General features: G+C 37.0%; 1 protein-coding gene across 8 annotated transcripts in view; it reads right to left on the reverse strand.

The window, feature by feature from the left end:
- The window catches only part of LOC114660491 (coiled-coil domain-containing protein 136), a 224678-nt gene that overhangs the window by 61540 nt on the left and 141612 nt on the right, over nt 1–21526 (reverse strand). For 7 of the 8 annotated variants that reach the window (XR_007935690.1, XM_028813245.2, XM_028813238.2 and 4 more), the window contains exon 4: nt 15951–16268. The exons of the other annotated variant lie outside the window; for it this stretch is intronic. Coding sequence is in view for 6 of the 7 variants with exons in the window: in XM_028813245.2 (XP_028669078.1) it covers nt 15951–16268 (318 nt within the window). In the remaining variant the exon portion in view is untranslated. The remainder of the gene's footprint in view (nt 1–15950; nt 16269–21526) is intronic. 8 annotated transcript variants of the gene reach the window in all.

Raw genomic sequence — 21526 nt, forward strand, 5'->3', positions numbered from 1 at the left:
CTGCTGATTGATTGCTGCCATGTGACACATCTCCAGGTGAGTGGGTTTACCACCGCAGTTTAGGATGGTGAAAGTAGCCAATCCGAGAGCGTTATTCATTTCTCCTTGCTGATGATTGACTGCTGCTTTGTGACGCATCTCCAGGTGAGTGGGTTTACCACCGCAGTTTAGGATGGTGAAAGTAGCCAATCCGAGAGCGTCATTCATTTCTTCTTGGTGATGATTGACTGCTGCTTTGTGGCGCATCTCCAGCTGAGTGTCCTCGTGTTTTCGATTTTGTTATTGTTTTGTTATTCTTAAATGCACACAATGTCGTTGAATCACCCTGCACCTTCTAAGGCTTCTGGAACTGAGCCTAAGCGCCAGAAGAAGTTTAAAACACTCCAGGAGAAGGTTGAACTACTGGATTTGCTCTGGGAACTAATAAAGTTATGCTGCAGATATGGAGTACCATATCTGTAAGTTTCTGTGATTGTGCCAAAAAGGTAACAACCGTAAGGAATAAAAATATCATCAGGATGGAATCTGCCTTGGCACTGTGGATCACTGACTGCAGGAAGAAGAACATTCCCTTGGACAGTAACAGCATTCGTGAGAAAGCACCAAAATTGTACCAGCAGTTCGCTACAGGAGACAATGTAGCAACTTCCTATCACAACGTTCCTGAAACCTATAAAGAAAAGCCAGCACGAAACCCCACCAGAAGAAGACCCGTACAAAGATACGACTCCTCCTGAAGCGACTGAAGAAGAGGCGTCACCTGAGGAGTTTTAAATCCTGTGCATTGTACTGCACAGCTCTTCATCATCATCAATATCATTCATCATTGGTGAGTACCCGTACATTTTACTGTATTTTAATTAAATGAAATTATTATGTGTTTACTCTACTTATAACAAAGAAAACTACAGTGCATACCAAAGAAAACGAGCTTGCATGAATTACAGTATGTATAGCGGTAACATTGGTATTTTACATTCTAGCACCGCGGGAGACATAACACTACAGTACTGTACAGTATATGGGTTTACATTTACATTCTGTTTTTAGGTAATGTATTAAGGTAATTTTTTAGGTAATGTATTAATGTATTAAGCCGAGTTTGCAATGAAATTAAAGTGCTTTGGGGGCATACTGTATTTAGGGTAGAAACTATAAAAATAGGCATTTAAAAGGCATCTTTTAACCACATCCAAAAGTTGCGGTTTTTCACAATTCACGGGTGCTCTAGGAACATAACCCCCGCAAATTTTGGGGGGTGTACTGTACTCTAAAACTGAAATTAATAGCCATCAGTATGTTTATGTTCAGATGAATGTCTCAAAAGTAGTTTGAAATATTCAACAAAAATTTTGTAATTAAAAAATCTTCAATTAACTACTCCAAATATAATTAAGAAGTTTACAATTAAAAATTTTTTCTCAAAAATTTGAAAAAAGTTTATGATATAACAGGGCTGTTCAGTACAATGGCAAACAGTGTGAAAAACCTCCATGGGAAAAAGAAAAAAATTCTCACATTACTTGTGTCACATAATCTGTATTATCCAGTCGTATTCTCAAAATGCACAAAATAGATGCTAAAGGGTTACTTTGGAAAAAGCAGTATACATTCATAAACAGGAAAATATGTTCCACAATTCTGTGCATTTGAACTGAAGCCCTGCCTGCCTCTCCCCTTCATTCATTGGTCAGGAGTCCTGCCTTCATTTCAAAAGCTTGGTATTTTGGGAAAGCGTTTTCTTGTTTATGATGTACACCATTTTTTCCAGAAGTAATTGTTAATAATATTTTAGCACAAATTACATGTGTTTTGCAGGTTTTGAACATACAACTGGATAATGGACAGCTTATTCAGCAAAATTTAGATCAATAAGCTCTGTTTGTCACATGCTTTGTATTAAAATGGTGCTCACAACCAGCACTACAAGTTTGAAAAGGGGAACAATACAATGAGGATCTGTAAAACAAATGCTGCAATGAATGCAACTAAGATAAAAAATTCTCAAAATTCTGACAATGTATTATGTTTAAAGCAGAGACCTCACCAGTCGCTACTTTACTTTTTTGTCCATGTTTTAAGTTTACGTTTCCAAATGTTTCTTTTAGTTTAAAATAGTAACGTTTTGTAGAATTCATTAGAACGTAGCTTTATTGAATGTTGCTGTACATTTCACCCAGTTATACATTACATTAAATAATGTTCTAATTAAGCCATTATCTTCAAATTAATTAGCTTAAGCCACATTGGACACTAGACACCACTTTGTGTGATATTTCAGAACAATTCTTATATCTGGATAATTAATTAAATTTAACCAAAGGAGAAACACATTTAGGTGTAGTGTGCAACATGTCAGATTAGCACTATATTTATGTTCAAATAGTGAAAAACTACAGCACAACATATTGAAAGATGAATCTGAAAACAACATTGAAATCCAGCATTCATTGAAAGTTAATATTTTATCACGCATGTAAAAACAATTTAAGTTTACATTAAAATATAATGTCTGGCTTTGGCATTAGATTTAATTTTTAGTAGTCTCCTTAATAAAGTCAAAACACACATTTAAAATGACCACTCAGTGACTTTATAAGTAGTTTCATACTGTCCTAATTCATCATCAGGTGACCATAACTGCATCAGTTGGACAATAAGGATAAACAACAGCTATGCCTTACTGTGACTGTGAGTAGTGTGTATTTGATAATTTCTCTTCTATTTTCTGAACTTCTTGTAAGAAAAAAAAAAGAAATACATGCATTCTTAAACTCACTCAGTTCAGATCATAATCACAGGTAGGGGGGCGGGGGGCTGCAGCCTACTTGGTTCAAGGTACCAAACAGCCCTGGACAGAGCTCCAATCCACAGCAGGGCACACACATGTACTACTGTATATACTCTAGGGCCATTTTAGTATCCCCAATTTACTTAACACATTCATCTTTTGGAATATGGAAGAAAACCCCACAGTACCCATAGGAAAATGTTACACAGATGTGGTGAGAATATTCAAATTGTCAATAGATCAAAACCAGGGATTTGTGCCCAGGATGCAGCATCGATGAGGAAGCAGCATTTATCACATTGACAGCTCTCTATATATGGACTGTGTGCTTTTTCTTCTTGAAGATGGAAACATGTCTAGGTTGCTGTTCATGATTCATTATACTGATTATCTTATTAAACAGGACAGCAATTCATACATTATTTATTATTGTAGGTATGGCCTTAATTGATCACGCTATATGTAGCTGTATCGCTTATGGTTAAAAGGCATATATTTTTTCTCAGTGGCCCAAACTCATGGTGATATATTTGGAAATTATCATTTTGGAGCTTGAGACAGCTGGTACATTTAGCAGTTCATTAAAAGTGTTTTTTTTTTTGTGCCTGCACTTCGGAATTTGTGTTTCCTAACCAAAGTGTTGAATTTGCATTGGAAGATTTTTGATTTCTGAGACTTTGCTGGCTTTTGTAGTAACACCATCTGTGTGCATTTTTATTTAAAGTCAAAGATGGTGAAATACAGATCTTACTTATCCTGATTGCTTGTTGCTTATTGCTCTAAGAGGTACCGACTGTACTTCATGTACTGTATATTCATCTGGAGTGACACTGCAATAGTGAAACTGAAGTATGACTCTCTTCATGTGTCTTGGTAAACTTGCTTAAAGTATTTTTTTGCTATACTTTAAAAGCAAGTAATGAAATGGAAAGCAGGGAAAGAGGTATAACATATTGCATTGTGTTTTATAATTAGCTGGAGTTTCGGCATACAGTACATTTATCTGGAGACATTAGCTCTTTCCTATAATGGAATATGTCAAGGTTCAAAACAAAGAATATATGTGAACTTAAACATTTTCTGAATTTCCTGTTAAGTTTTTTAAGATATTTTCTTATTTACAGTAAAAGAAAAAGAATATCCTATACTATAAATGGATAATTTTAATATGTCTGCAATCTATGTAAGCAGTATTTTAAACTCTAAGAATTATCATATGTTAATGACTTGCTGGTAATACTTGTATATGAATGTTGCAATTTTTCATGTCTTAATGTAAAGATGTACAATATGGCATTTCCATTCAGCCATTCTTCTATTTTGTAAACCTGCTTTATCCAGCACATGGTCACTGTAATAGAAGGCAGAACATAAACCAGATTAGGATGCTAGTCTATCACAGGACCTACAAATCCTCACACAAATAGTCACTCAAGCTGGAGCAATTCTGATTTAGCATTGAACCTTGTCTTTGGTAAATGGGAGTCAACTGGAATTAAGGGAGGCCATCAAGGAAGGCAGCCCAGCCAGGATTAAAAAAAGTGTGGAAAAGCCAATCAGACTTATCACCTAGACCAGTTTTTCCCAACCTTTATGGTGACTGAACCCACTTTTTCACATGGTAGTGAATTTACAATGCCCACCCTTCCCTCCGTGAGTTTAGCAAGATCATCTGAGCAGGAGAGAATGGGGTGGTCATCCAGGATTAGCTAAGATCCACCTATGATGTTGTCTCTGTGAATCGAGCACAGTCATTGCGCCACTCTTTGGGGTTTCCTCCAGAGTTGGCTGCGATTCACCTGTAATGCTGCCACTGTGAATTGAGTGTGACTGTGGTTTAGAGAGGATGGGGGCAGATCACGGGTTGGGAAACTCTGACATAGACAGATCTTTAAAATATGATTAACACAACCATTCATTTCAAGTAACTATTTTCTATAGTGCAGCATTGAGAAGAGGATTAACATATCACAGCAGTACAAAATACATGCAAGTTTCTCCTTATGACTCATGTCCATGGTTTTTGCTGGCATGCCATTCACCCGAGACCCTATTCAAAATTTATTGGCCCAATTTTTAATTACCCCATCCTCCTTTAAAAGAGACAATGGAACGATGATTCCTTAAAGTTTGCAAGGAATGCAATAGTGTCAACAGAGGGTCATATGTCCCTAGATCCCATGCCACCGATGCCTTTCTTTGTAATACAAAATGAACTCTTGTATCGAGTGGCAGAACACAGGGGTGAAGTGAGGACATTGCTTCTAGTACCACATACTTATCGGCGACAAGTATGTGAACTAGTGCATGCCCACCTTCTGGGAGCCCATTTAGGCTCTGAAAAAACACTAGAGAGAATTAAGCTCCGATTTTATTGTCCAGGGATAAATGAGGCGGTCTGACGATTTTGCGCTTCTTGTCCCGAATGCCAACTTCGTCAGATTCCTAGGAGGGACTGTGCGCCTCTTGTCCCTCTTCCCCTTATTGATATACCCTTTGAACGAGTCGGTATCAACCTCGTAGGACCATTAGAACCCTCGTTGAGAGGCTATAAATATATTTTAGTTCTAGTAGATTATGCCACTCAGTTTCCAGAAGGTGTTCCCCAGCGCTCAGCTACTTCTAAAAATATTGCACAGGAATTAGTAGGGATATTCTCTTGTGTCTCCCTTCAGTTCGGAGACGATCAGGGAGGTGGCTAAATTACTCAAGATAAAACATCTGAAAACATCAGTCTGTCATCCACAGACAGACGGGTTGGTAGAATGATTTAATCAAATGTTAAAACAGATGTTACGAAAAGTAGTTAACGAGGATGGGAGAAACTGGGATCAGTTACTTCCCCTCGTATTGTTTGCCTATCGGGAAGTCCCACAGGCCTCTACAGGTTTTTCTCCATTTGAATTACTGTATGGAAGACAACCCTGTGGCCTACTGGATATGTTAAAAGAAGGTTGGGAAGAGGAGGTCCTTCCTACCTCAAATATACATGAATATATTGCTCAATTACGTGATAGATTGGAAAAAATTAGACCAGTACTAAAAAAAAATTTAGAAAAAGCTCAAGCAGCGCAGTCTTGTTATTACAATAGAAATGCAACCATTCAGGAATTTATCCCAGTTGATCATGTAATGGTGCTCATTCATAGCTCCCATTCCAAATTATTGGCACATTGGCAAGGCCTTTATGAAACTAAGGAAAGAAAATGATTTGTAGATTATTTGGTAAAACAACCAAATCGTCAACCGAGTGAGCGAGTATATCATATTAATTTGCTGAAGCCGTGGAAGGATAGGGAAATTGATCCCTTCTCCGGCCAGCCTGACTCCCTTTTCGTGTCAAAGTCTTGTCTTAATTTCGGACCTGATTTAACCCCGGAACAAAAACAGGACCTAGAGATGGCTATCCTGTCAATACCTGAAGTAGTGAATGAGTTACCTGGACGGACTGCACTGATTGAACATGACATCATCACTGACCCGGGGGTAATTGTCAGAGAAAGACCCTATAGGCTCCCAGAAGCAAAGAAGGAGGAAGTAGAGTTGGAAATTAGACGAATGCTAGTATTAGGGGTAATTGAAGAAAGTTATAGCCCCTGGTCTAGTCCAATTGTCTTAGTTCCTAACCCTGATGGGTCATGGAGGTTTTGCAATGACTTCCGACGACTTAATCAGGTCTCTAAATTTGATGCGTATCCCATGCCATGAGTGGATGATCTACTCGATCGGCTTGGTAACGCTCAATTCCTAACTACACTCGATATGACTAAAGGGTATTGCCAAATTCCTTTAACGGCCTCCGCTAAAGAAAAAAATGCTTTTAGTACTCCAAGTGGACATTGGCAATACACTGTTCTCCCTTTTGGCTTGCACGGGGCACCAGCAACCTTCCAACGTCTGGTAGATACACTGCTATGGCCCCACAATTCATTTAGTGCCGCCTATCTAGATGTTGTCATTTATTCCGGCACATGGGAGGAACATGTATGGCAGGTCAAAACTGTGCTCTCCACACTAGCACGTGCCGGACTTTCGCATTAATCCTAAAAAATGTTTCTTTGGATTAAAGGAAGCCAAATATTTGGGCTATTTGGTGGGTGGGAGCACTGTTAAACCATAATGCTCCAAAATTGATGCCATCATAAATTAGCCCCATCTGGTAACTAAGAGGCAAGTTCAAGCATTTCTGGGTTTAGCGGGCTACATCACTGTTTTGTACCTCGTTTCTCTGAAATTGCTTCACCCTTATCTAACATGACAAAGAAACGAGCACCCTTCAAAGTGGTATGGGATGATCAGGCTGATACTGCATTCAGTGACTTAAAATTGGCCCTTACGTCAGCACCTGTTTTGAAATCTCCTGATTTTTATTTTCCTTTCATACTCCAGATCGATGCATTGGACACAAGATTAGGTGCCGTGTTGGAGCCAATGCATCGATGGTGCTGGACACCCCATTAAGTACCTCAGCTGGAAATTGCTGGACCGGGAGACCAGGTATGCCGTGGTGGATGGAGAAGCCGTGGTGATCAAATGGGCTATCATGTAGTTAAAATACTACCTATTGGGGCGGGAATTTACACTGGTGACGGACCATGCTGCCCTACAGTGGATGTCCCTTCACCGGGAGTCTAATCCCCGTGTCACTAGGTGATTTTTGGACCTTCAACTTTATCGTTTTAGTGTTGTTTATCGTAAAGGTTCTTTGCAGACCAATGCGGATGCTCTCTCCCGTGCCCACGACCTCTCGGTGCAGGTCGCCCAACCTGATGAGTGTGGGCTGAGGGGTGGGGGTCATGTCACACACATGTGCTTAGGAAGCAGTCAAAAAGCCCAAAGGTGAGTGAAACATCATGAGACAGGGAGTTGTCACGTGGTACTTACCCAAATCTCCCAACAGGAAAACCAAAGAAAAGTAGACACTTCAATTCAGGGTTCCAAAATGGCCACTAAGACACTGCTTCCGGCAACATTTATGACATCACTTCCGGCCACCACTGATGTCCTCCATTTTAATACCGTATATAAATGCCATTTTGTTTCATGTAAACTGTCAATTGTTACAAATAACAAGTATTTTTGATCACTGCAACCATTTTCTTTGCTTTAGTTTTGTCCATTGGACAATAAATGGGAACGGGCCCCAAAACTTCATTTTTGTGGAGCTTCTTTTTTTTCCTTTTACAAAGTATTTCCACACACCACACTTATGTTGGAATAAATTGAAACAAACAAAAGGAAAAAATGAAAACTCCACTCAGACTGAGAACAAGCTGTTCGCCCATTTCCTGAAAAAGATTTTCCTTTACAGAGTTATTAAAATTTAGAGCCAAGTACCCAAAGCCAGTCTCCTTTGCCAAGGTCCTGAAATAAGGTTTCTTCACAGGATGGCTTGGCTGACACTCTGTGATAGGGTGAGAAGCTCAGTGATTCAGAAGAGTCTCAGAGCAGAGTCACTGTTCCTCCAGATCAAAAGAAGCCAGTTGGAGTGGTTTGTTCATGTTATAAGGATGCCTCCCGGGGTGGTTCCCCCCTGGACCTGCTCCAGACACATATGTGGCAGACTCAGGACAAACTGAAGGGATTGGATTTCTTGGATAGCTTGTGAATGCCTGGAAGTTTTCCAGGAAGAGCTGAAATCTGTAGCTGGAGACAGAGAACTCTAAGATGACCTGCTTGATCTGCTGCCACCATGACCCCCACCAGAAAAAGCGGTTAAGAAAATGAGAGAGTCATCAGGGTTTAGAACCTATCCCAACAGTCCTAATCACAGGAATAAAACCAGCCTTGAACAGGTTATCATTTTATCACAAAATAAGGCACATTCTAGATCTTGTCCAAGTACTTATGCTGGGCCAATGTAGAATGGAACTGTACCCATAAGGCTTTCTTGTGTGTGAGAAAATAAAAGTACCCACAAAAATTGCCCATGCACACACAGATAAAATGTCTTCATAGCCTGTGGCGGCTGGGATTCAAACTATGACTAGAGCTATGAGGAAATAGCAGCAAGTAATGTGTCACGTGAATAACAGCTCTAGAATAATTTTTCTACATCAGAAATGTAGAAACCCTACCTCTAACCCTAACTTTAAGGCAAAGAAAAATATCTGTCCGGGCCTCCCATTTCCATGTCTCTGAAGGTGCAAAGCACCAATGTGCCCAAACCAGATATAAATGTACCAAAAAAAACCTGTAAAAGATATACTGACTTCTTTCTTTATCATCAGTGTTTTTTTCACCCTTTATAGCTCAAGAACTATCATATTTGCTTGTTCGTGTTATATCTTCATTACCATTTTAAAAACAATTGTTTTCTTTAGATTCTAATGACAAATAAAGGTTGAGATGTCAGAACAGGTGCCAAGGCAAAACATAACTCAAAAGTCTTCATCAGTGCTGACCAATGTTGTCTTAATCATCCCATTTTTACAAGATGAAACGTTTTTTTGATTCAAAATGTTTTTGACCAGCCTCACTTACAGGCACTTGTTTTAAATATGTCAAGTGCACTGTCATTTTTAATACATCTACAAATAAAAGTCTGAGTGAAATTGACAAAGGTATGAGCTATAAGCTGTGTTTAAGTAAAGAGTGTTCATGAGTGGGTTTCAAAATAATTAGGAGTTTATACATCCTAGCACAAAGGCAATGACACACTTCTTTGCTTTTCATACAGAAAATAAATGACAGAGCTTATAGTTTAGAATGTCATAAAAAGATACAGGCTATTTGAAAAGGCGATAAATAATGCAAGTAAAAAGCATGGTTATATAAGAAAACACATTACAGACACATTTGTGAGTGCTTTATTTTTTGTATTAAGCAATGCAGTTAAGATATCTATCTATCTATCTATCTATCTATCTATCTATCTATCTATCTATCTATCTATCTATCTATCTATCTATCTATCTATCTATCTATCTATCTATCGGCAGTGTGGTATAGTGGTTAAGGGGTTCAAATCCTGCTACTGACACTGTGCTACCATGATCAAGTCACTTGACCTGCCTACGCTCCAATTGGAAAAAACAAAAGACATGTAACCAGTTGTATCATGAATGTTGTAAGTTGCGTTGGATAAAGGTGTCATTCCAAGTAAACGTTTGTACTATATCAACATAGTGTGATGTATCATGGGTCAAATGGGCATCCCAAGATTCACTCCAACTGGTTTTAAGCCCTATTAAACCACACAATTATTTTAGTAAGTTAGTTTTGTATATATGTGACTGTCGTATTATTCAGAATTGACCAAAGGACTACAGCAGGAGCTCACCTGTATTTGGGAACACATCCATCAAATCGAGTGACTAGTTAAGCAGACAGAATATGGATGAATATATCTTTTCCCCTTAGTGTACGCTTACATGCTCATGGACAAACATTGACACTTTTAGACTTCATAGCTAAGAGGCAGTATCAATAAGCATTATTCGAATGAGCCACACAAAGTTGTTTATAAGCTGGTGTAATGGTTTACCATGCCTCTTCTTGTGGACCAGTCTAGGGCTACTGGGGGATATTTAAGAAACCTGGCTGTGTTTCAGCCTGTTCTTCTCTTTCCTTAGGGATATGGCAATTATACACCTGTAAACTGTGTCTAACAACATTCCTAGATAGTTCATGTTGGTTTTCTCAGTCACAAAACTTTTTAAAACATTTCAGCTATGAGAGAAGTATTTCACACCTTTCGCACAGAGTAAACTGTACCCGTAGTAGGGCTGTTAAGGAGAAGAATTTGAGCAAGATCTGAGGGGGTCTGTCTTTTTTAACCTGGCTTTTCCTTTTTTTAAATATAAACTTTAAAATTATTCTTGAATATATAGAAAAATAATGGGTTTTGCTAGGCAGCCTTCTAGTACCAACACTGTAATGAATAGTGAAACCTAGTAGGAATTCAGTTAGTTATCTGAAAGCAACTACAAAAAAAGATAATGAGGCAGAGAGCAGGTCGATGTAAGTTAGATGGACGTCTGCACTTTTGAGGCTAAAGTAGATTAATAAATTTGCCTCCTATACATTGTTTTGAATAAGTCTGACAGCAGGGAACTTGTTTTTCAGAAAACTGACCTCTGTAAATCTCCATTTCTGTCTATTATCATAATCTGTTATCAAACCCACATAATCCAGTTGAAAGTTGCAGAGCCAGAGCTTATCCCCATAGGCACAGAGTCTACTTGGAGCCAATTTAAACTCATTAGTTACACTAACACTTATGTGCTTGGGATGTGAGAGAAAAGGAAAAGGGCAACCCACACAGACACTTCAAGTATGTGCAACAGCAGATGGATATTTAACTGGGCAGGGTGTGAAATTTTAGACTCTAGAAGTATAAGGGAATGGAGTTAACCACTTCTCTAGTGTGGCATCCATTGTGCTTTAAAGAGCACCCAGTAATTATAAAACAAACAGAGAGACAGTTCCAAAATATGAAAAAGCCTAACTTTTGATTGCATCATTGAAGGTGCAGTTATTCTACATTAAAAGGACAACAAAATTGACTTCAAGATGAAAAATACCTTTTGCCTTGTCAGTGTTGGGAGTTTGAAGATACAATCATCTATAGCAAATTAAATGTGATTTTAACTTATTTCATACTTTAGATTGCCATTTATATTTACCAAAAGACTTTTCTAAAGTATTTTTGCATTATAACGTTACACAAATAGTACAAAATATTGCCAATTACCTGGATTAATGCACAATGGCTGAAAAATAGACATACAGTAGCATACTGGATAAAGTAAAAGAAGATCTGAAGCAAAAGAGTTTGACTGAGGTGGAGGTGCAGGATTGAGCTGCATTGCACAAGGCTGACCAAGCACATCAACCCCATAAAGAAGTGGGAAAAGATGAAGAGGAAGAAGAAAAAGTAACATATTATTACTCAAACACACTTAATCTAATTCAAAGATAGAGCTTACCAAGGCAACACTTGACATAGGGCAGAAAACAGCCATCACAGGGCAAACTCATGCGCACATTTACAATCAATTCAGGCCAATCTAGAATAACCAATTAACGTAGTATTAGCATGTTGCCTTCTAACACAGGCATAAGCTTCATAAACTTAGATGATACATTTCCTACTTTCTATTCTAGGAAGTCAGGTGTAGGGAGTAGGGGTGTCACTCTGGTCTGGGTTTTCAATAAGCTTTGCACTCATATATTCTGAAACATTATTCTTTCTTTTATATATAAAATATATATCTTCTTTCTTCTTATTATTATTAAATTGCTTGCTTATACTTTTTTATTACCCATTCTTGCTTTTGCTTTCATTATTATGCAGTATGTGTTTGTGAGAAACTAATGCCATGAGATCTATAAGGGGAAACACTGAAAAAGTTCTTTGTTCCAAGTTATTTATGACCAAGCTCCTAGTTAAACACTGAGTGGTTTATTGAACAAAACAAAACCACACCCTGGAATTTGATAACCTAACACATGCTGGACCCTGGACCACAAACGCTGACCTGCTCAATCCTGGGATTTTGAATTGTGGCCTTCCTTTTACCTTCCACCCTCCAAACCTCTCTGCACAGCACCTGGGAGAGATAACAGCTGGAGCACCAAGAGCATCTGAGCTATAGAGAGAGGGAGAGAGAGAGAGAGAGAGAGAGAGAGAGAGAGAGAGAGAGAGAGAGAGAGAGAGAGAGAGAGAGCGGCCTAACAACTACAACACCATTCATCGTGGCAACAATCATTTTGGGTCTCCAGGCACAGCCTAATGTGGGCTGTATGTGGAGCAATTCTGTGATACAAGTTAAATATAAAATTATTATTTGGTCTGCGACCATGCTCGGGATAAGCAGGTTTGAAATGGATGGATGAATGGATGGATGAATGGGCCATGATTGCTCTTATTATTGCTGCGGTTATTTTGTCACCATTACAATTTGCTGCAGTACTTTAAGTGGAACTTCTTTTTCACAGTCCATTTACCGGCACTAAACCTGATCTATTTGGGTAGCTAATGCTCCCTGCTAGAAATGTTAGGTACTTAAGGTTGTGGAAAAATTCCCATTGTGTGGAATCATTTTTTTTAGTTAACTAATCAATACAAATATCCGAATGCAAGTGATTTTCTTGTCTGATTTTCCTTTTCCAAGCACATATAATCCATGAAGATAGCATACTGTCTAGCCTGTTTTGTAGTATTAATAGTAGTACCAATAGTAGTACAGGTTTATAAGTTTACATGATTTTTATTTTCACACATTCAAAATGAAGGGAAATTTTTGCTTGCACCTACTAATCAACATGCAACCTATTGCCACTCTCTGGCACCATGATTAGTGAGTATAACAACCTTACTTCAAACCTTCTGTCTTCCTTACCTTAAAGAGCTATCTTTCCTAAATCCTGTCAGTCAACATAAGTTTACTTCTAGGTCATAGAATCACTTGGTCTGGAAGTAGTATTGCGACATGTACAGAGTGCAGGAAAATTCTTACTTGCATGTCCAACCATGCCACATGTCACCACTGTACTTTCAATACTGTGCTTTTTGCCTTCTTGAATAAAAGGTTGGACTGGCACTGTGGCATAGTGGTTAGTGTTTCACCCTCACATCTCAAGGCTCTGAGATTTAATTTCTGGTAAGTGACGAACTGTGGTTCATTTACATTATTCTCTTTTCCGTCAGTATCCTTACATTGTATGTATTAGATCAATTGGTATTAAGGAGAATGTGATCTATGATGAATTGTTATGGTTTGTGTTTTTTTTTTCTTAATTTACTTTTGTCTTTTTACTTTTTCGGCATTTATGTCACGTGATCATGAAACACATGGAATGGCGAACTGTGCATCACATCATTCATTTCTGTCTCAGTGCTTTGCGCTTCCCAATTGCTGGAATTTTCTTGTGATCGCATGTCAGACCAATTAGCTCTGGATTAAATATGGCATCACCACTAATAACATCCCTTGCTGGATAAAAACAAACTTTTGTTCATTAATTAATGACGAATTCAGTGTGAAAATTGGGCAGTTAGATGGCGATCGGTTCTTTAGGTTTATTGACTCTGCTTTTGCTTTTTGATTTAGTTCTCTCATTTTCCCCGTTGTTGTTTTGATCGCTCAGTATTCATCTGTCTTTCTGGCTTCTCACCTCTACACGTGTCTTTAGACTATTGTTTGGCAAAATGTTCTAAATCTCCCACCTATCTGTAAGATCACAATAATCCCATAGGACATTGTCCCTTATCATTAATGCGCTCTGCAATTTACTGAAGTAACAGGAAGGGTTGCTTCTTGCCTTGTGCCTGATTCTTTTGGGATATACACTGGATCCTTGTAAGCCTGTAACGGAACAAAGTGGGTTGGAAATTATATATTTGGGCTGATATATAACAGAAACAAATCTGGTTTAAAGGCCATAAAGATTAGCATCAATACCAATATTGGTATGACATGGTTCTCTTTAAAAAATCATTGGTAAATTGGTAAAAGTTAACTCTGTCTGTTACCAAGTTATGTAATAAGAGTTGTTGCCACCAAAAACTTATTTTGTAGCCAACAAAAGACTGGATGCATATGAGGAAATTTGGCATGCTTTTAGCTACTGTCGGTACCAAAAGAGGATAATTTTGGAAAGACTTCTAAAAATAGATAAGGTAGAACAAACATGGATAATAAGAGAATTTATATGATTTATCTACCTCACCGGTGGCAGAATGGGAGTCATAACTTCCAAAAAATCAATCAATCAAAACACTTCAGATGTAAAAATCTGAAGAGTTTCTCTCCAACTATTAAATGCCATGGTCTCATATAAATTTCTTCTAATCTTCAACCCACTAGGCCTCTGCCCATACTACATTAACCGCATGCCTCAATCGTTTCCAGACATTATGTTCTGCAGAATTGCAGAAAGAACCCCTAAACATCCACATGGGATTCTGTGTAAAATTAAATATCCCAGAAGGCATGTTGTACATATGGCAGATGAAGTGTTCCCTTGAACAGGTCCCTTCTTGGGATCTTCTGTGTATCTCAATTCAACAAAATAATTAGTTCTCCATTTGTGTTTTGCTTTAAAGACTGAATGAGTAATTAGAGTACAATGAATTCCAAGCTGATGATGTGCGGTCTCTTACATCACTAAAGTAGGAATGTAATTGCTAAAAGCATTACTTAATTGATTTGCAAAGAAGGGCATGTAAAGCAGTGCTTCTAACAAGACAACAGCAGATTTTAAGTTGTGACAAATTACAAAGAAAATAAAACATCGCCTGTTGGCAATCAAGGTTAAATTCTTTCCACTACCAATGTGTTAGGCTTTGCTGTACTTGAGAAGTTCGTTGATGAAATCAGAATATCTTACTTTGCAGCTGCTCTGCATAGCAAGAAAAAGGGAATTACCACTCATTAGGAAACTTGCATGTAGAAGAACATGATGATTACACAATTCATTTACACTGCCAATGGCAAAAAAATCAAGCATGGAAAAACAAACACCAATGATGTACTCGGTTTCCAACAGGATTGACGAAGTAAGATTTAGAGGCAAGTAAATGCCAGTTCAGTTCGAAAATGGTATGCTGCATTGCTCAGGCCTAACTGATAATGTGAAAAATCGAAACCATTTCCTGACACATCAGGTAAATCTTGGTATGATCAGAACAAGAACAAGATGTTTTTAAGGAAAAAATAATTAGCAGAAAGTAAGAAAAGACTTCACACAACATCACATAACATCACAGGAAATGTGGTCATTATAACAATCACATGAAACATAGTCATCATAACCTCAAATGGGGCAGCATAACACAAAGTACAAATATATAAAGCAATTAAACTTAAAGTGACTGTAAACAGTTTTAGCATGCCACATTTAAAAAAGACTCATGATGTTTACAAAGTAATTTTCTGAAAACTGCATAAGTAGCAATTAGATTAGCATATTAGTTAGATTATATAGTCTCTCTTAATATTCTTCTTTACGATATGATTAGGTTGGCAATACTACGATGGATCTAAAAGAGATGAACGGTGAAACAGCAGCTTTTATAATGCTTCTGCACAATATTTTAGTTTTATTATTTTATATAGATTGCAGGCACCAAGGCACAGCAATATATTTTCAAATAACTCTTGCCCACTCTCTGTTTCAATTTAGAGATTTTATGAATGCATTGCCTGCTCACCTTGTAGGGGATTCCCATTGTCTTTGTTTTGCCCACTTCCCTGGCTCTTCATACGAATCTCTGCACGCAGACTGGTGATCTCTAATTCATACTCTTGTCGAGTAGCGTGGAGGCGTTGCAGCTCTGCACGGAGTCGGCAGAGCTCCTCCTGCAGGCTGGCAATGTCATTTTCTCGCTCTGCTGCCGCTTCCTCGGCTGCCTGCTGCAACACCAGCACCTCCTCTTGAGCAGTCCGCAGCTCCTGCTGCGCCTCTGCCAGTTCACTGTTCTTCTCCTCCTCCAGGCTGTCCATCTCCTCTTGCACTGACCTCAGCTGAGCTGAGCAGAGAGAAGTGGGCAAAATGATTTTTAATTAACTTACTGTTGATTATATCGACTCATATATAACACAGTCTAAATCACGCTAGATTTTATCTGTCTACTTTTTACCATGTTTCTTTGACTGCAAAAAAAAAATGCTGATAGAGTTGTTTGTCCATGACACTGCAGAAAGCTGAGTGCCCACAACCAGGTCAGTTTAGCTGGTGAAAAAAACAAAAAATTCTTTCTAATCAATTTCACTTATGAAAAAGGAAGAAATGGTTTCTAGTTTAAAATGTTTACGTTTTACGTGCAATCCTTTAATGTGGAATTCTGTCTAATTTTTGGTTATATAATGTTTCAAAAGGAAGTGGTTATTGCCTGGAAAATAATAGCTGATTTGATGTAAAGGAAAGATAATTGAAATTCTTAAGCATTATCTTTTAATTTTTAATTTTTTTTTTTTGCATTTTATGCATAAAGTAAAAGGTAATTTTACTATTTTTGCTGTTTCGGTAGGGTATAGAGATACAAAGATGATCAAAAGGTATTTGATTTTTTTTTTTAATAGATAAAGAATAAAACATGCTGTTCCCATCTTTTAACCTGTATTGAACAAATAAATGTGAAGAACGCACCTGTCCTGGTTTTTCATTTTTCACTTTTTGTGCTCTTTTTGTTGATTTGACCAATTCTTAATTACATTTACTGTGTACAAATTCTTTGATTTTTACGTGACAAGCGTTCAAACCTTTTCTTTTACATGCTAGCAAACATTAAGGTGATGCCGGCTACTCATCTTAAGCCAAACTTAAAATAACCTATTTGTGAACAGAATGGGGCCTCATTTAATTCCAAAGTCATTTGTTTGAATTTCTTGAAAATTCAAGAGGTTTGGAGTAGAGAAATTTTCATATTTTAAGAAAATCAACTACCGGTATTTATTACATAAAAAGTCAATTGACATGAGTTTTTCAAGTTGTGTGACATCAGCACATGCATGACAAACACAGAGCAGGTTAGATGTCATCACATTTAGGAGGATGCCATAAGAGTGCTTTCAATACACATACGAACATAACAAAAGAACACAAGAACAATTTTGATGAGAACAAGTCATTCAGCTCAACACAGATTGTCAATACCCATTCTTTAACTAAATTTCTGAATACCACAAACCTACTAGATAATTAATTTATATTATCTATGGTTCTCAGAATGAAGAAAAACTTTGTAACATTTCTGTGACATTTAACCTTAGACAGATTTCATGTGTGCCTCTGTTGTCTTGTTGAATAATGTATTGTAAAATAACATCTGGAATCCATTGTGCTAATTTCTTCTATAGTTCTGAAAACTTGAATACTTTATCCTTTAAGCCTCAATTTACTCAAGCTGGAAAGACTCAGTTCATTCAATCTTTCCTCATAGCACATAACCCACAGTCCTGAAATCATTGTAGTGTCTTTTCTATGAACTTTTTCTAGTGCTGCTATGTCCTTATTGTGATATAGACGTCATAGCTGGACACAATATTCCTGAGAAAGCCTCACTAAGGTTCTAAATAGATTAAGGGTAACTGCCTTTGATTTGTCCTCAACATCAAGGAAGATAATACCAATCCCCAAGCCTTTTTTAATTGCTTCTGTATACTGTCAAGATGTGGGCAGCCATTAGTCCACTATGATTCCTAATTCCTTCTCAAAAGGTTACATTCAAGTTGCAGATCCACCATTGTTCATTAAAATCTAATATTTTTACTTCTTCCCTATAACACTTTATACTAACTCACATTAAAATTTACTGACCACATGTCTTTTTAAAACTGAATTATTCTGCTGACTTTAGTACATTTGCTATTCCATATAGTTTAGCATCATCAAGCTTAACCAGCTTATTAATTAGTTTCATTATCATATATTTCTATAAATTATAAAGCACATTGAGCAACGCACTGATCCCTGAGGGACACCATTTCAAACATTTGGTAATTTAGAGCAAACTTCCTGCAGACATTGTGTTTAAGCAAATTTTGCACCCTTGTACACAGTGTGCCATTTATTTTAGTCTGATCACAAATTTCTGTCATGGGGGACCTTATCAGAATCTTTCTCAAAATCAAGACAATTCATATGCACCTTGGTGTAGTGGTTAAGGCTTTGGACATCAAATCCTGAGGTTGTGGGTTCAAATCCTGCTACTGACACTGTGTGGCCCTGAGGAAGTCACTTGACCTGTCTCTGCTCCAACTGGAAAACCAAAAAGAAATGTAACCAATTGTTTCATAAATGCTGTAAGTTGCCTCGGATAAAGGCTTCAGCCAAATAAGTAAAATGCAGAAATATAATTCATATGTAGGCTTTTTGCTGTTTCATCATAGAATTCAAACTTATTAGTGAAATATGATCTCCCCATCTCAAACCATTTTGACTGTTCACTATACCTGAGCTACCTTTGGCTCAAATATTTTTGTAATATTAGCTTTGCTTAATTTAACTTTTAATATGTTTAAAGCTTATTTACTTACAGTTACTAGGTTTGGTCCTACCATCTATTCATATTGTAACTGTGCTCACAAGTTACATCAGCCAGGGAGGAGTCACCCAATCATGAGTTGGTATTGCATCACCAGTGGCTTGGGTACCTATATAAATGGCAAGCCTGCAAAGCTGCATGAATTTCCAACTAGTGTGGCAAAAGGAGAGCAGTCCTTTTAAAGATATTGAGCCACCTCAAAGAGCCATGCAAAGAGCAGAGAATCCATCCATTGTGGTGCTTGGTGCCAACAGTACAATATTATGGAACAGCATCTGCAAGCTTTCAATCCTTGGGGATTTCCCTAGCAGCCTTTAATCTCCAAAAATATGTATTAATGGTTTATAAGCACTCTAACATAAATTTTATTTTATAAATTTGATTTCAGCCTGCTTAATCCCAGTAGAAATTATGTATCTCTCTCTCTCTCCTTCTGTTAACAGCTAATCACCACATACCAGCAACTGGGCAGTTATCAAGTTCTTCACATGTGAAAATACGAATGGCATATGCTTTTTCAGTTTACTTCTAATACACCTCATCTCTTCCTTTACAGCTCTTTTACTACTAAACTATTGAAATAATGTCTTCATGTTTCAGCAACGTTTCTCTCTATCTACCTTTTAGCCTTCCTAATATCTTTTTAGCCATTTCTCTTATGTCCTTAAAAGGTCTACAGTTAATTTTTGAGGGCATACAGGTACTTTTTTACAATTTCTTTCATAGCTCCTTACCCAACCACTGCAGATGTCTCTTAAGTTTCTCAATGTTTTAGAGTGTCAGGCTCAATATGTCTTTCATTTTATGTTATACACTGTATACAATTGAACTAGTCACAGGCAACTGTTTCTTGCCCCTCTGCATACTTAAAGTACAGTATATGGTAGAGTGACTTTTTTAACTTTTCCACATTTGTTCAAAATCACATTTGCCTTACTAAGATTACGTTTAAAAAGTCTTTTTTGTATATACACTTTGAAATTCACTGTGAAACTATATTATGATCACTGAATCCTAATTTGTAGATTACCTCTGCTGTGGGAATTCTATCCTGATTATTACAAAAATTATAAATTTAGACTTACTTCTCCTCTTGCTGGTATTCTGACATACTGAGTTAAAAAAACAATAACTGATTACGTCCATGCATGCCTGTTCTTGTGGTCATAAGAATTCAAGTCCCACATTCCGATAACTTCCTATATATACCCTATATAGGAAATTCCAATATGGATGAATGTCCAGCAAGTTTTCAGTCATGTTTATTTCTGTACCTGTCATTACATCCTGTCTTCAGCAAAACAAGATAACTGTTAAAAATATATATACTGTATATTGTTATCATTCATCCACCATTCTGTTCTATTGGAACAGAATCCAATTCATGCAACATCATAGTCTATTTCACAAAATACTGTATGTTATACTATATATGCCACTGATTTAAAACAAGTTTTTATTTCACTCCTTTTTGGTGCAGCAAACAGGAGGAAACAACCAATGACTCATAATTCTGACTTTTGTAACTATTATGTTTATATTTAATGTATATACTGTATTTAATATACTTAATGTACCCAAAATGGCAGAGACATGCCTAGCTTAAGACAATATTTCCAACTTTTCCAAACTTTCTATTGACCAGGTCAATTATGAGACATTTTTCTTCAAGGTTTCCCTAGGAGTACTCTGTGTTCAGTATCTTTGGCTTATTAAACACAGTAGCATTTGACCATTTAGACAATTAGGACACTCATTCTGTGGTTTCTCTGGTGAAACAAACTATAAAAGACACCTTACTAAAGATGTCCACAGTGTCTATCATTGCAGAATAGAACTATATAGTAATAATACATTGTACACTGGCAGCCTTTATCTTGTTTAACAAAGAAACATCTTTGGACCACACATAGTAATTCTAATTAACTTTAATTCATATTTACAAAAATACAATAATTAAACATGTAAAAAGCTTAAAAATAAAACAATATTAATTTTACATTTTACTTCAGGGCCATTAATTAAATATTAATAAAATAAAAATTAATTCATTTAAGTTTAGGGCTATTTAACTAGTGTCCTAGTGACTGTCAGTAGCCCATAAATGCTGTTCTGTCAGGTAAAAAGTATACCCACAAACAGAGACACACATAAATAGAACCGCTAACCATTATTTCTCTGCTAATCCTCTAAAACCAATGATGCAGTGGCAAAATGTTTAACATGTAATTGAATAGGGAAGGCTGTTCTATCAACTAAAATACTGTTTTAATTGCCTGCATAAGAAACCAAAATGTATAGCAATAATGCAGTTGTTGTACAAGTACAGTACTACTAAAAGTGACAATTAGACAATCATAGAGTTCTGGGAAAAGTAAGAAAAATCACTGAAAACAGCTGACCTTCATTTCAGTGCTATCTAAACATTAATATAGCCTAATGCAGTAAATAATAATGAAAAACTTTACTTTGCAACACTTATGTTAACCACAAATCAATGTAAATGCAATATTTTACTTTAAGTTAGTTTTCGAAGTTATACATACTTTTTGCTTTCCTTTCGTTTGTTTGCCATATCTAATTTATAAATAAATATAGTTGTATTGTGTTTCTGTTAATCATTAAATCTGTTCTGTGTTACTGTGTTTTTAATGTTATTTGGGCAATTACCGATATGTGTTTATGTTTTGCATGGGTTGTAATTTCATTGTACTGAGTCTGTACTGAGTGAAATGCGCTAT

This window comes from Erpetoichthys calabaricus, chromosome 1 (genome assembly GCF_900747795.2).
Source record: "Erpetoichthys calabaricus chromosome 1, fErpCal1.3, whole genome shotgun sequence".
NCBI lineage: Eukaryota > Metazoa > Chordata > Cladistia > Polypteriformes > Polypteridae > Erpetoichthys > Erpetoichthys calabaricus.